Raw genomic sequence first — 16,161 nt, 5'->3', positions numbered from 1 at the left:
TTCCCTTTAATGCTCTGTGCCGAGAGCACGGGCAGTGAGAGCAAATGTTTGGTACAAATTTCTGAACATTGCCATTTTAAAACTTTGGAAATAATTTTGAGAAAACCTGCTAAAGAAATACCAAACAAATACTCAGCTATACCTATGATACACTTCTATTTCCAAATCTATGAAAATAGCTTATACCATACATAATGACAGCTATAAATTTTCAACGACTTTCACAGATTCGTTGAGGTTGGAATAAATCATGATAATCTCTAGAAATCGTTAGTAGTAGAGGTGGTTTAGGTCTGTTTTCTTAATAACCATCACTTCTATTTCACATGCAAATAGAAAATCAGTTTACACTACTGTCTTCCAAAATACTGTTTATTTTAATTTAAGCTAAAATCTAAATCTTCTGGAACTTTAACACAGTTTATTAAATACACTGCATCTATAAGTCATCAATTTACTGTCAAATAAAAAGGTATCTCCATGTACATAGAGAACTAGAGGAGAACAACACAGCTGCCTGGAGGTCATTCAAGTTGCAAAGTGCATCACATACTCTGTTACGTATCTTATTTCAGCTTTTACAAGAGCTATAGGTGTTTGTCATTTTTCAAAGACTTCCAGATCTGTTGCATAAAAAAGCTTCTGGCTGTATTATTCTGTTTCATTTTGCACAAGAGAAAACAACTATTTGCTAGTTGACTAACATATGCGTATGCCATCTTAAAAGACATCTTCCAGAGGTTTGAAATATCGTTACAAAAAACCTATCCAGACTAAAAAAAAACATACACCTACATTTGGCATAAGCAAGGGCTTATAAACAAGTAAAAAGATGTTTTTATTCACGTGTTTTTCATAATTAGCTATAATATGTGGACTTGGTCTGGCTAAGCTAGCAAAACTTAAAAAAAAAAAAAAGAACAACAAAAAACCCCCAAGACCCCCCCCTTCCAAAATAGCTACTTAGCTTTTTATGAAATAAATTATTAAACTAATGAAAGTTTCACAGCGCATATTTGCAACTTTGCCACAGTGCTAGTCTGGAGAATATTCACAAAAACATACCCACAGTGGAGGTCGTGACATTATATTCATTAATAAATATAATCTAATGTTAGGTGAAGTTACTTCTACAATGAAAAATATGGCTACTGTTTACTTCCAGGTTTCAAGTTTTCTCCCCAGCAGTCTCACAGACTAGTAAAGATAGAGTTTGAAAGAGAACTAGAAATACAAAACACCCTTATCTGCTCATGTCCCCTCTCTCGTATTTTATTTGGTTGTAGAACACCAGCATCACTTGCAATAGCACTGGGAAAGATCTTCCCCAAACCCGTTTTTGTTAGGAGGCTATCAATGCTTATTAAAGGAGTTTTGGTCAAGTAAAGATCACCCAGTAAGTAGTATCTGATAGTACACAAAATGGCCACCAGTTCAGCATTAAAAAAATGCCTTGCCTATGTTCGTTGCAATCACAGAATCACAGAATCACAGAATAGTAGGGGTTGGACGGGACCTCTGTGGGTCATCTAGTCCAACCCCCCTGCCGAAGCAGGGTCACCTATAGCAGGCTGCACAGGACCTTGTCCAGGCGGGTCTTGAATATCTCCAGAGCAGGAGACTCCACAACCTCCCTGGGCAGCCTGTTCCAGGGCTCCGTCACCCTCAGAGGGAAGAAGTTCTTCCTCATGTTCAGACGGAACTTCCTGTGCTTCAGTTTGTGCCCATTGCCCCTTGTCCTGTCGCTGGGCACCACTGAAAAGAGTCTGGCCCCATCCTCTTGACACCCACCCTGAAGATATTTATAAGCATTTATTAGGTCCCCTCGCAGCCCTCTCCTTCAGGCTGAACAAGCCCAGCTCCCTCAGCCTCTCCTCGTAGTGGAGATGCTCCAGTCCCCTCACCATCCTTGTAGCCCTCCGCTGGACTCTCTCCAGTAGCTCTTCATCTTTCTTGAACTGGGGAGCCCAGAACTGGACACAGTACTCCAGATGGGGCCTCACTAGGGCAGTGTAGAGGGGAAGGAGAACCTCCCTCGTCCTGCTGGCCACACTCTTCTTGATGCACCCCAGGATCCCATTGGCCTTCTTGGCAGCCAGGGCACACTGCTGGCTCATGGTTAACCTGTCGTCCACCAGGACACCCAGGTCCCTCTCCACAAAGCTGCTCTCCAGCAGGTCCACCCCAAGCCTGTACTGGTGCATGAGGTTGTTCCTCCCCAGGTGCAGGACCCTGCATTTGCCCTTGTTGAACCTCATCAGGTTCCTCTCTGCCCAGCTTTCCAGCCTATCCAGGTCACGCTGAATGGCAGCACAGCCTTCCGGTGTGTCTACCACACCTCTCAGTTTGGTGTCATCAGCAAACTTGCTGAGGGTACATTCTAACTCTTCATCCAGGTCATTGATGAAGAAGTTAAACAAGACTGGGCCCAGTACTGACCCCTGGGGGACACCACTTGTTACCAGCCTCCAACTAGACTCAGCGCCGCTGATGACAACCCTCTGAGTTCTGCCATTCAGCCAGTTCTCAATCCACTTCACCGACCACTCATCCAGCCCACACCTCCTCAGCTTCCCTAGGAGGATATCATGGGAGACTGTGTCGAAAGCCTTGCTGAAGTCAAGGTAGACAACATCCACGGCTCTCCCTTCGTCTACCCAGCCAGTCATGCCATCGTAGAAAGCTATCAGATTGGTCAGGCATGATTTCCCCTTGGTGAATCCATGCTGACTACTCCTGATAACCTTCCTTTCTTCTACTTGCTTGATGATGGCCTCCAGGATAAGCTGCTCCATCACCTTTCCCGGGATGGAGGTGAGGCTGACCGGCCTGTAGTTCCCTGGGTCCTCCTTCTTGCCCTTTTTGAAGACTGGAGTGACACTGGCCTTTCTCCAGTCCTCGGGCACCTCTCCTGTCCTCCAGGACCTCTCAAAGATGATGGAGAGTGGCTCAGCAATGACATCCACCAGCTCTCTCAGCACTCGTGGGTGCATTCCATTGGGGCCCATGGATTTGTGGACATCCAGATCGCTTAAGCGATCCCTCACCCAGTCCTCCTCGACCAAGGGAAAGTCGTCCTCTTTGTAGGCTTCTTCTCTTACCTCCGGGGCCTGGGATGCCTGAGGGCCAGTCTTAGCACTGAAGACTGAAGCAAAGAAGGCATTCAGTAGCTCTGCCTTCTTCGCATCCTCCGTCACCAGGACACCCGCCTCATTCAGCAGCGGCCCCACATTGTCCCTAGCCTTTCTTTTGCTGCTGATGTAGTTGAAGAAGCCCTTCTTGTCGTTTTTGACATCCCTTGCCAGCTTTAATTCCAGGTGGGCCTTGGCCTTCCTCGTCACAATAAAGGAATGAGATCCAAGCCTTTGTTGCTTTACACTGCAAACAACTATCTTCAGCGCAATTGCCTTTTTACAGTAAAAATAAAAAAGCTTAAATATTCCATCTCAATTAAATTGTAATTTCTATAGCAATTGCGGCAAAGCACCTGCCCCTACAAGTCCAGAAAAAACTACAGGCATATGATCCTTTGTGCTAATTGTAGTGACAATTTTTCTCACCACCCGACAACCAATTCGCAGTTGGTCCCCGTGTAGCAACCACAGAATCCATAAATCACGAACTCTGTTATATTCCCCCAAAAATTCGAACCCTCGGACAAGCGAGAATTCGAACTCACCAGAACAAGAGCAGCAGATAGCGTCCTGCCCCCTGGACAACCCCCGTTTATAAACTGAGCACGATGTCCATGGCAAGGAATATTTCCACCGGCCAGCTTCGGCTGGCTGCCTGGCTGCGCTCCCTCCCAGCTCCTGCACACCTCCTCGTTAGCTGAATATGGGCCTAGAGAAAGTCCTTGATTTCAACTAAAAACATCAGTGTTATCAACATTCTTTTTATACTAAATCCAAGACACAGCAGCTACTGGGAGGAAAATTAACTCTATCCCAGCCAATACCAGGACACTAGTTCTAATTCTACAGTTTCTTTTCTTACCTTCCCGACTTCGAGCCATTATTATTAGTTGGCAGATCACATTAATCATTTCTTGAAGTAGTGCAGGACTCTTTTTCAGGATAAACTGCTGATCTGCAAGACATAACTGGCTGCAATTACGCTACACTTCTATTAGGGAAAAAGGAACAGTTTACATGAATTGGACATTTAATGGTGTGGTCTTAATTTCTGTTCATTCTTGTATTCTTGAAAATACCACTTTATTCTCATTGGCACATCCGTCACATTCACTAACAAACCAGGAAAGAGCAAGTACTAAGAGGGAACACAAATTCTGTACACCAGGTAAGCAGCTTCCAACAGTAAATGAAGAAGTATTTCTTAGATTGATCTAAAAAAGCAACAGGATGGCACAGACAACTTACCAGTCTCGTTAAAATAGCATGAATTCTTTAGGTAATCACAGGTTAAAAAAAAAAAATTAATTCTAAGTGAAACACCATTTTTGGGAAAGACATGATATGTAAAATCCTAACTAATTTTGAATACAGATCTGCAAAGCTGTAAGTATAAACAGTAACTAAAGTAGCAAGGAAGCTAAGACATTTTTTGTAATTATTTAAAATTGGTAATTTTTCTTTTGAAAGAAACTGGAAAGTTTGACTCGAAGCATCTTCACTGGTTTGTTGGTGGTTTTTATTTGTTCGGGTTTTTTTATTTACATTAAAATCTAGAATATCAAGTTTTCCAGTCAGCCTCAGAAACCATGAGTTTCAAGGTTGAAACTTAAGAACCAAGCTTAGAAACCTTTCAGTTTGTATATTCACAAGTATGAAAAATTGCAAAACACAAACTAAAGCTCATATGTAACCAATATTTACATTTCTAATCTTGTCATCTTTTCTTCACAGTGGGCTAAGAAACTCCAAAAATAATCATGCATGGAAATGTTAGAGAGCAATATTAAGCTTATCTTGGATTTCTTTACTCTGAAAAGCAAATATACTCACACGTTTAGCTTTTTATTCTATTACAAAGAGAAAAATATTTATCAAAGTCACATTTGCAGCCAAAAAGCACTAAAAAGTAGGATATCAGTATTACACAGCTGTCACGAGAATGAGTAAATGCTAAGTAAACGTTTTAAAGCATCATTAAAGTCAAAAAACTAAGTACACTGCATAAAGATTACTGAGCAGAGCCATGCAACTCTTTAACAGACAAGAATTATGAGTAGTGTAGCATGCAACATGTTGCTCTGTTTCCAACAATATCCAATTAGGTGAGAAGCCATTACCTTCTTCAAGGACCTCAGGAACTTTCATCCTGGCAAGATGAGTCAACAGCAGAACTCTGGCTTTCAGGCTGTAAGGGCAGGTGAGTGGAGGCTCATTCTTCTTTAAATTTATGCCACCAATTTCTCTGATTAGCTAAAATAAAATAGTTAAGCACAAATAGCTGTTTTAGTGCTGAAGAGAAACAAATACAGGAGGAGCAGAGTTTGTCAGTAAAAAAGTATACACTGATAAAAGCAAGCCCTTAAGTAACTTTTCCCTGGAAAGTTCTGTAGAGATGAACATAACCTGTCTTTATTCATAACCCAGGTCCAAAAAGTGTCTTTAAATGCCTTGTTTCAATGTTGGAGTGAGGGGGCAAGTCAAGATTTGCACCCAAGAAACTTGCCTCAAATCGCACTGAGTAAATTTGTGTTAATAGATAAATATTTTAAAAATCTGATTTTATTGCCAAGGTTTACTAGATTCAGTCATATTTCTAAGCTACGTATATTAAACAATACGCACCAGCAACAGCATCACCTTGAGACCTTTCACCCATCTAAGACCCAGCCACCTTCCTCAGAAATAGTCTCAGGTATCACAGGAAGGAGGGTTGTAAGCCTGAAGTCCTTGGTAGGCTGAAGATCAAGTATTTCAACTTGCTGATAAACAGCATCAACTTGAAAAAAAATGGAGTGTTCTTTACTGAGGATGACCTCTCTCGATCCTGACTAGACCAAGACGCACAGTTCAAACAGGTGTCTCTCACCTGAATTTGTTGAAGACCCTGGAGGGAGAAGCTGCAAAGCTGAGTAACAGAAACTCACAGTTTGTAGGAATCAATACGTGGCCCAGAAGCTTCACTTTTTAGGTCAGTAAGTCACCTGAGCAGAGACTGAGTTTCCAAAATCTCCAGCTACAAAGGGAAGTTAGGATATCAACAGCAAGGCTACACTGACCTTTGACCAGTCTTTCCCTACAACTGAAAAAAGATCTTCTAATAAGAAGTTCCTTATAAGCACATTCTGGTATAACACCAGACCAAGAAGAGGAAAACTCTAATAAGAAAACTTTTATAAAAAGTATCTATTATGGGCTTATGATAAAACAGTGAAATAAAAATGGGAACCATGATCATGGCCCCAGAAGCAGGATACATTAAAAAATTATGAACAATACCCTGCTGCATTGATGCTTCGGAGACTTGTACTGCCATATACTTGGGGAAGAAAAAAAAAAAAAAAGAACACAGATGACACTGATTATTGGAGCTTCAGAAATGGAACAAAACTCAATAGTGTAAAATGCAAGGTCATGCACCTGCGTACTAACAAGAGCTGCAGCTCAAAGATGGAAGCTTGTTAGCTGAAAAACAGAGGTATATAAGACAAGAAATACAGAAAATGTAGTGATCCCACACTAGTCGTATTAAACTACCACGTGAAACATTTGTTGAAAACAGCACGCTGAAAGTTATTCCCTACAGAAATATAGGAATAGCAGTGCTGCCGACTAAGTCACTGCTAAGACTTAACATGGAATACTGCGGACAATTACAAGCAGATAAAGTAAAGGATAATGTAAAATTTAGAAATATACCAACTGGGAACAGTGCTCGATTCAGAACGTAGCAGGATGAGGGAAATGAAGAGCCTTTTGGGAAAGAGGGGATTAAGAGACAGCAGCTTTTCTATGTTAGCAAAATAAAGGCAAAAAGACAACAAATGGGCTATTGCTTCTGCCTATAAAATGCATTAAGGATATACACAGCAAGAATCATTTAGATTCAAGAATAAACGATGACAAAAAACACAGATATAAACTAGTCACAAACAAGACTCCTAACCACTAGAACAGCAAGCTCTGGAACAGCTTCTCAGTAGGATATGGTTAAAGGAGGCTTGACTGCCTTTTAAATAAAGAACGACTAAATGTAAAGGGCTTGCACAATGCCAATGCTTGCAACAGCATGGGACAAGAACGGATGATCAAGGTGATGCTTCCTAGTCAGATGCTCTCACTGCTGAAAAAGAAAACTTGCATAACCACAATTCCAGCTCCTCCAAAAGTCCACAAGATAATAAGGAATTTGTAAAAGAGACAAAGACAATTAAGTAAAGAAGTATCTCAGTCTATTTTCTTTATATTTAGGACATGAAAGTATGTTTACAACTTGAAAATTCAATTGTGTGCATGCAAACGTTAAATCTGCGAGACTACTCCCCTCATTTTGCAAACTCAAAACATTTTAATTGGAGCATTTTGTATACTGTGCTTTAAACTTCTTAAACCCAAAGTGTTAGTTTCTAATACATAAGACTTCCTAAAACTCTGCTAGCAATAATTATTTGCCACAGTACGCATCATGGCACCTCTGCTGGGAAGACTGAGTGGAAACAAAAATAAAAAGCAACCAGAGGAGAACTGATATTCACAGAGGAATCTTTATAATATTTAGAGCCATTATTAGTTCAGACATCAGATAATAATTTAATTTCAGTATTAACATATTTAACCAGATCTGTGTTAATGATTTAAAAGAACTTTATCAAACAGTGATGATCTCCTTATATCAATACTCAAAATTTGTCAGGACTGACACTAATTCTTTGTGTAGTTCATCCCTCCCCAAAAACCCAACTGAGCAATCTATATACTAAACTGATTCCATTTAAGCTAAGCATTATCACCAGTTAATGTTATCTTTCTTTAAAAAAAAAATCAAGTGTAGCCTCTCATTCCTATTTATTAAGATGCAGTTGCATTTCAACAAAATTAATGGCTTGAGAACTTCAATTCTGTCAGCTGGTCACCTAGAAGCATCATCTCCTTCTCCCCTTGAAGGGGTCAGTTATTTATAAAACATCTCTTGATGTAACTAACCTGTGGTATCTGGATGTTGTCTGCTGGTCTGCTCGTAGCATCTTTATTGTACTGAGGATCAAATTCGGATGCCCCTGCTAAAACCATGATAAGCCCTGCAAAGATAATTGGAGGCAGACAGAGAAAATGTCAGTAACATTCTATGCCACTGAATGATTTCTTCAGAACCCTCAGCCTTAAAACTTATTCCCAGTCTTCCCCCTACAACCATGAATATCCATGTTCTCTATTTAGTGGATCCGTTACTACCACCACAGGGCAATGGAGGCAAGAACCAATGCTTGGCACAAGAGAAGAGAGATCACTCAAAGCTCCATTCTGCAAGGCATCAAGTCCAGCTTTTGACTCTAAATGTCTTCACAGAGACATAGTTGAGGCTTCTTTAGGAGTGGCAGACGTCACTGCACAGCAGTTTGACTACTTCTGCAGGCTCACAGAACCACTCCTCTCAGCAATTCATGTGCCTGCGGTGGCACCACAATGTGTGTACTGTAGGGGGAGGCAGGAAGGATAAAATTTCAACTCAATTTTCTGTTCAGTCAGCACTGAAAATTCCCCCCAAAAATCTTTTAATTATTAGAAAAGCAGTCCAATAAATACCCCTGCAAGCAAATCTCATGAAGAAAATGGACTGATCTTTTCCTAATCTGATTAGGAAAATCCATACTACCTCAAAATATTCTGTTGTGTAAATAAAATGAAAGACCTACACAACAGGGTATTTTGGCCCCATTATGAGCTTTCTGCTCACTAACATATCAGACCCCACAGACAACAAAAGAAAGCTCACCCCATCATTTGCTCCAGCTACAGTAACTTTTTTTTCCAGCAAATTACTCAAGCTTCTTTTTTAAATTTTGAGCAAGTTCTCTTCTGAGCAAGCTGAAGTTATTTTTGCCTTCTTATAGTGCTCAGTGAATTCCACCTACTAACAATTAGTCTGGTTCCCCAAGCATCAATTCTCATTTCCGTTCTCAATTCTCTATGTACTTCCCGAGCGCAGCATATCGAAGAGTTTCAGACAACTATAAATACTTCCCTATTATTTAAGGACCACAACAGTGAATCATCAAGAAAGTTTATTAAAGTCACTTCTCTTGAAACCTAAAAAATATCTAACACAAGGCAAGTCATGCAGATTTGTCTCACTGTTTCCCTAGCCTGGTTTGGTTACATCTGCCCACGCTTAAGCCTGGAGTTTGGCACTGGTACCTTACACCACTGTGGAATTCACAACCAAGAAAAGCCTTACCTGCTCACTGTGTGGTTTGTCTAAGCCACCTCAGCTGCGCCTCATTTTTCATTCAGACAGCACAACAGACCTCAGGGGAAAAACCTGACCTGCCACTGACCCCAGGACTCCCTGAAAGTGTGAAGGCCTTAAATAAGGCCTCTTAAACTCTGGGTTAATTTTTCAACGAATCTATAGGAGAGAGAAGGCAAGCCTCAAAGCTATGGTTCTGAGTAAGATTCAACATGAAATACTCCACTGTTGACAAGTTTGGAGAAAGAAGAGAACAGGTTTGCAGTGATCCCCTTGAATTTCCAAGTCTCACCTACTCTCCCATTACTCCTTTCTCACCTCTTTGGAGAGGGGAAAAAGCATAACAGTATGACAAGGTGAAGAGTATAAACTGGTCTGAATTAATCCCACACACATAAATCCATGTGTGCTGTGACTAGAATTCAAATGTATTTCCATACTTTTATCTCCTAGACATCTTTATCTCTTATCTGAGAAACATTTCTGTTCAGCAGGAAAGGGATGTATCGAGAGTGGATGCTTCCAGCAACCTTCCAGTAAATCTAAAGCTGAACAACAGTGCAATTCAAAGGAATAAGAGAATATATTTCTGAATCTTTTTAGAGGGTTTTGGTTTTTTTTTTTTCATTCTGCAATTTAGTAAAAAAATCAGTCTAGAACTAACTAGTACCGTGCTAATTCTTCAGGCCCATGACAGCCAAAAGATCCAGTTCTGCACCAACATAATTCATCTACAGATTTCCCAACAAAAAGGGTTTTTTTATTCCTTTAAAAGTGAGCAGACAACAAAAATAAGTGTATCAAAAACTATAAACAAGTAACAAAGTAACATGAAATAGACAAGGAACAAAATTTTTAAACAGAAATTTAGCTATAACATGACAAGTAAGCATAGAGAACCAGAAATGCTATTTCATTCTTTGGTGATAAGACAAATGTTATGACAGCCCCTAGAAAATACAGATAGAGCCTGCACTCCTAGTGGCCATGTAGTAACTCAGGACTACAGGCAGGTCAGGATATTTTTCCAAACATACAACAGCCTTTCTTGTGCCTTTTTTTTTTTTTTTAAACACATAGGTAGACAGACATCAATATAATTCTGTGTAACACCCTCCCCAAAGACTTAAGTCTTCTTATAGAGTACTTGTCACCTGCAGAAAAATGAAGTTTTTAAAAACATTCTAAGAGAACCAGAAACATTATTTTAACCTAACAAAGGTTTACAAAGCAGAAGCATTTTAACATCAGCAGATTGACATTTCCAGATGAAAACATCAACATTTCAAGGTGCCTTTTACTTACGTTTCATGTCCATGTTCCGTGTTTTATAGACAAAGTATGTATATATTTGAGTTGTCCGAATGAGAATCTGATCTCCACTATATCTTATTGATCGGTACCACCAAGAACCCTGAGACATTTAACAAGAACAAACTGATGTTAGCTACGATGCAGCATCAAAACAGCTACATTGGATCACCTCATGTCTGTTCACAACCAGGTAACTCAGCCCAGCTGACTTTACGTTAAGGTCAACTGAATTTCAGAAAGGAGAATGAAACAAAAATCTTTGCCAACAAAATTTTAAAAGCACACCAATATATTAATCTGTGAGAATGTAATGTTAAAATTTTTTACATTATCTCTAGCCTACACAAATCCCCTCAACACATGCACACACGTACACACTGCTTTAATTTTAACATTGTCTTAGTGAATCTGCTAAACAGTAAATCCACTGGATCTACCACTTTCCATATACGTAGTAACTCCTTATTGTGCAACACAGCATTCAAATCAAATTCAGTTTAGGCAGACTGAGGCCAACCCAAGAACAAAATAAGACATTTCTGTCATTATAAGAAAATTTGCAGAAAATAATTCAAGTCATCTAATCAGAACTTGCTTTCAGAAGGGGAATCAGGAGGAGGCCCAGTGCCCTTGCTGCAAATTTGCAGAACTAAGCCATACACCTTCAGGTTGACAGGAAAAGTTTTCCAAACCTTCAGAAACACTCCAATAACTCCCTCATTACAATTACACCAGTGTCTTCAAATCATGGAACTCACTGTGTGGTTATTGTACTCTATAATATATTAAGAAAAACACTGTACTGGGTTATAAACTGCAGTATGCTCATAAAACTCCTTGTAAGCAAAGCCCACTAACATGACAAAAAAAGAAAAATATACATCTCAATCTATTGTAAAGTTTACCATAACTGAAAAGCAACAAGCAGTAAAGTAGTAAGTGATGCTTACCACTATTAATTCAACAGGCAACAGTGTTAATTCCCCTATGACAGCAAGAACTCTAATTTACTTCATTATTTGGTAAACACTGTAGGACTGGCTCCCCACAAACTTTTATTTTTAAAAATAAATTAGGTTTCATTCTTACATGAATAGACGAACCCTGACACAAAATAGTACATAACTCTCTGAGGTATTTCTGGAGAAAAATTTAGATTATAATCCCATAGCTATCAATTTTTTTCTGGAAGAAAAATATAACTACAGCCAGTCCAAATCTACATGAAAGAGGCTGCCCTAACTGCTTTTGCAGATACAGCTCATCTGTCTCACCTTAGGTACAGAACATTATTTAGGTCAGCGGAGGTCTAGGAAGAATTACGTATCAGTATTTTCTTTTTTATTGATCTGGATTCAGAGTGTGGAAACTAGCCTTGCTTTATTTTAGATGCCTATCTCAGATATAGGATGACTACACTGTAGTTAACTTCGTCTTCTTTATTGATGCATAAAAGAGAAACAGGCCCATTAAAGGCATGAATCATCTTGTATGTCTACTTTAGAATGAAATGATAAAATAACTTGCTCCATAAAAATGACTATTCCTCTTCACTGACTATAAAAGAAATTTACAGTGACAAGTCTGAATGCAGAAGTCTACATCTGGTACAGGAGCAAGAGGCAGCAGATTATTTTTTTTTCCTCTGCTCATGACTTTTCTTCATAACAACAGAAAGGATGTTTACTTTCACTTGAGCTATGATAAACCCAGTATAAATCACTAAAAGTACACGTATACAAAAAAGCATCAACAGATGCCAACTGAAACCTAAAAGAAAAGATGGGAAAAATAGGTAGACACTGTACCCTGGATTTTAGGCTTAAGTCAACAACTTGTTGAAATCACCACATCTAGTTTTCTACACTAAATCTTCCATTGTGCAGAAAGACTCCCAAAGAGAAGCGATAATGCCTGCCTGAGCCTCTGCACGCAGAGATGCAAGCAGTTGCCAAGACCCCAGGACACTTTCTCAAATGAAAATCTTCTTCTCAAGGGCATGAAGGTTTCCAGGTGTCAATTTTCCGAGTTTCTCTTCATGCCATACATCAAATGCACAATCACTGGATAAGGGACAGTGTTCAAAAGCAATACTGTAGGGCAAGCCCAAGCCCTGAAACACCACTCACCTAGCCAACTGACTCCTCACACAGTGTGTGGAGTACCAAAGATCAACAAAAACTGAAGTTATGAAAACAAAAGGAGCCAGGAGAAATCAAAGCAACAACCTGTTCCACATGCAGTAATCATTCTGGTACAGCCCTCTCTCTATCATGGCACTGCATTTTGGGGGGAAACTCTACAGCAGCTATGCATTGCCCATAACAAAAAAAAAAAAAAAACCACTTTTTTTTTTTTTAGGGAAAAATAAAGCTTGCTCGCTCCCTCTCTCCATGAAAGGCAAGAATGAGCAACTCATGTCTAAAACAGCTTTGTTTACAGCTTGGTTACAGAGGGTAGAATCTTAATCAGATAATACTTACCACAACAACTGGAAGAATAACCATAAATGCTAACCCGTATACAAGCAAAACCTAGAGAAAAATTATGAAACACAATGCATTAGGCACTTCAGTTATTTAATATCACTCTTGCTTAATCTTTATTCTGAAATACAGTCAAGTAGTATTACCACAAGCCTACTACAAATTAATGCAAGCTTATTGCATATTACTTGTAATTTGTTCTTCAGAAATAATGACAAGTACTATAATCAGCTGGCTAGTGTTTAAATAAGGAGTATCAGTTTAGTGTAATCTTTTACATCATCCACGTTTTGTCTCAGGTGGGTTTCTTTAAAAATTAAGGAGTTGGCAGCTATACTGTGATGCAGTGGAGAGAGGTGACAACCGCATTAAAACAAGTCAAGCGGGTAAGCCAAACACCTTACAGCAACAAACACAACAGAAGGAACACTTAGACACTGTATGACTACAGCATCACTAGCAAACCAAAGGGCACTACAGAAGCCCAGCGAACAAACAGTTCTATATGTGTTTCCTTGCAACCGCAAACACACAATTTGCAGCATGGGTGACTACAGTACCACCTCATTGTCACTGCAATAAGTCTTCCAAGCATACTGATACTTCACTCTCAAAGGTTAGCTTTAAGGTACTCTAACACTTTTGACTCCTGAAATTTGCTTCAAAGATGTACGTTTGGACCAAAATATTATTAACTATGTGTATTGACCAAGATGTGCAGTATTAAGCACAAACATTTTAAGGTGAACACTTGAAAGTTCATGTTAAAATCCTGAGCTAAGCAAGCTGACTCACCAAAATTGAATTTTTCTGATCCACAATCCAAGCTGGCAAAGCTATACCGAAGCTTGTAGCTGTAGAGTGAAAGAAAAGAAAGTCACTATAAAATATTAAGGGTTTGTTTCAAAGTCACATTAAGTCTAACAAACAAAAAACAAAAAAAAAACCCTACCACCCAACAACAAAATCACCAACCCACAAAAAAATCCTCACATTTATCACTTCAAAAAGCAAAATTCTAACAAATTCAGCAAAATCAAAAAACAAATTAGAAATACACTCAAGTATGCAATAAAATAACAAGACCTAAATGCAACACCTGAAATACCAAAGATTTTAGCTTAATATCTTGCAGCAAAGTAGATATGAGTTTTATTTATTTTTATATATATATATATACAAAAGAGATACATATTTCACAGATAGAAAGATTTACAAGCTTTGCCTTGCAGAGTTTTCAGCAGTTTAAATACATATATCAGTAAATACATGAACTGCAAGAAAACTGTCTGAGCAAATGAATTCTATGGAAAAAGTTTTCTTAGTTTGTAACTTTCGGCAAGTGTTCTAAGCCATAAATTAAAAAAACAGAACCCTCTGGCAGTTCAAATTTCTGTGTGATTGGTAAGAAAGAGAAAGGAACACTTTTCAATCCAAAAGGAGTTAGGCTGCAAAAAATAGAAGGCATTCTCTAACAGTAAGAACTATAGTACACAGATCTGAATACAGAGTAGCATAAAATGGCTTGTCTTCAAACACTTTAGCAGTAATAAATTGAACTTTGCAAACGCTACCTATCCCAACACACTAAAAGTTCTAGGAAATCCAGGAAAAAAAAAAGACTACAAATTTCTAGGGCCTGCTTTAAAAAAAAAAAAAAAAAAAACCACCACACAAGCAAACTAGCAGGTATCAGTGAGGAGTACTGCCTTAAATAAGGACAGACCAGGATCCCCTATGCACTTAGATACTACTCGCATACTGTCTCCAACAGACTGCGACAGTCCCCAATTCAGTCAACCAGTTGCTATGCACAAGCCTAACATGACTTCTATGCAGTTAACTTGGAAACTACTATCTGTTGAGACTCAAACGTCTGACCAGATTCACACACCTCAAGCTTAGGAGTTCAACAGAATAACACCCAGTGAATTTACCACATTAAGTTAGGCGAAATGCCCTGCTCTGGAGAAGAGTCAGGAGACACTTCCCGACCTGTTAATGGTTATGGATTTTTAGAAGAATCTACCAAAAATGTTAATATGTCTTTTACTGCTGGTATCAATTTCAGTTTCCCACAATATTTTTAACCCTTAGGACTGTAGCTTCAAACTGTTCCAGAACAGTAGTTGTTCAGTACAATGCTCTTTCTCTTCTGGCCTGAGAGGCTCCTTGCCCCCATCCATCCTGGCCAAGCTGCAGTGCTAGCAAACACCAAGGGGAAAGAGTCTACTAAAACTGCCCTACATTAATAAAGTGTATCTTTTCACTTTCCAGGTCCCCTCATCTGCTTTTAAACACTCTCCAGATGATTTTTCACATTCAGTATTTTACTTTTAGTAATGGAGCAAGTCATGCCGAAGACCAGAAAATCTTGTTTGCCTGTCTCTAACGTCCATGCTGCTCCAGTTGGATAGAGAGGGACACTGCTTGCTGTTCCTCCGCGCTGGGCAGAGGGTGAGAGGTACCTCAACTAACTTGGTTAGACATGTCTAACACCAGATGTGTTTCCTCTCATCCGAGAATATACTTCTATAAGGGACTGTCTCCATTCTTTGACCACACAGAACTAAAGAACTAGAATACATAATTTGGATACACATCTTTACATTGCAAGCATCTAAATTAAAAGAAGGTGAAGTTAACTAAATGAGAAAGCTCGTCACACTTCAATGTGGAACAAGCTTACAGAACAGAGGATGGGAGAGAGAAAATTTTGTGCTGCTTCCCACTCTTCAGATGAAGCAACGATATGACATCTAGAAGCGGAGAACTCCAATTCCACCGTAGTTTGACTTAGGGTTTCAGAACAGCAGAAGGCTTCGCAGTCATAGTACAAACTGCTGCCCTACCAAAGAACCATTTCACTTCACCCTTCAGGAATCCAGAGTCCCTTTTAAGTTTGTGAAAGCTGTCCCTGAGCCAACTGTGCACAAGGATCTTCATGCCTTTAAATCCTCAGCTTTTGACTGAGTTATCT

At 39.3% G+C, this 16,161-nt stretch overlaps 1 protein-coding gene across 1 annotated transcript in view; it reads right to left on the bottom strand.

The window, feature by feature from the left end:
- SEC63 (SEC63 protein translocation regulator) overlaps nucleotides 1-16,161 on the bottom strand; it is a 67,939-nt gene that overhangs the window by 21,308 nt on the left and 30,470 nt on the right. The window contains exons 6-11 of the mRNA XM_075414275.1: nucleotides 13,977-14,035; nucleotides 13,179-13,229; nucleotides 10,687-10,795; nucleotides 8,118-8,212; nucleotides 5,255-5,387; nucleotides 3,997-4,089 (exon numbers count right to left, since the gene is read on the bottom strand). Of these exons, the coding sequence (XP_075270390.1) occupies nucleotides 3,997-4,089; nucleotides 5,255-5,387; nucleotides 8,118-8,212; nucleotides 10,687-10,795; nucleotides 13,179-13,229; nucleotides 13,977-14,035 (540 nt within the window). The remainder of the gene's footprint in view (nucleotides 1-3,996; nucleotides 4,090-5,254; nucleotides 5,388-8,117; nucleotides 8,213-10,686; nucleotides 10,796-13,178; nucleotides 13,230-13,976; nucleotides 14,036-16,161) is intronic.

The sequence above is a fragment of the Opisthocomus hoazin genome, chromosome 2, assembly GCF_030867145.1.
Source record: "Opisthocomus hoazin isolate bOpiHoa1 chromosome 2, bOpiHoa1.hap1, whole genome shotgun sequence".
Lineage (NCBI taxonomy): Eukaryota > Metazoa > Chordata > Aves > Opisthocomiformes > Opisthocomidae > Opisthocomus > Opisthocomus hoazin.
Note: the sequence above shows the minus strand (reverse complement) of the source record. Positions and strands in the feature narration are given on the sequence as shown.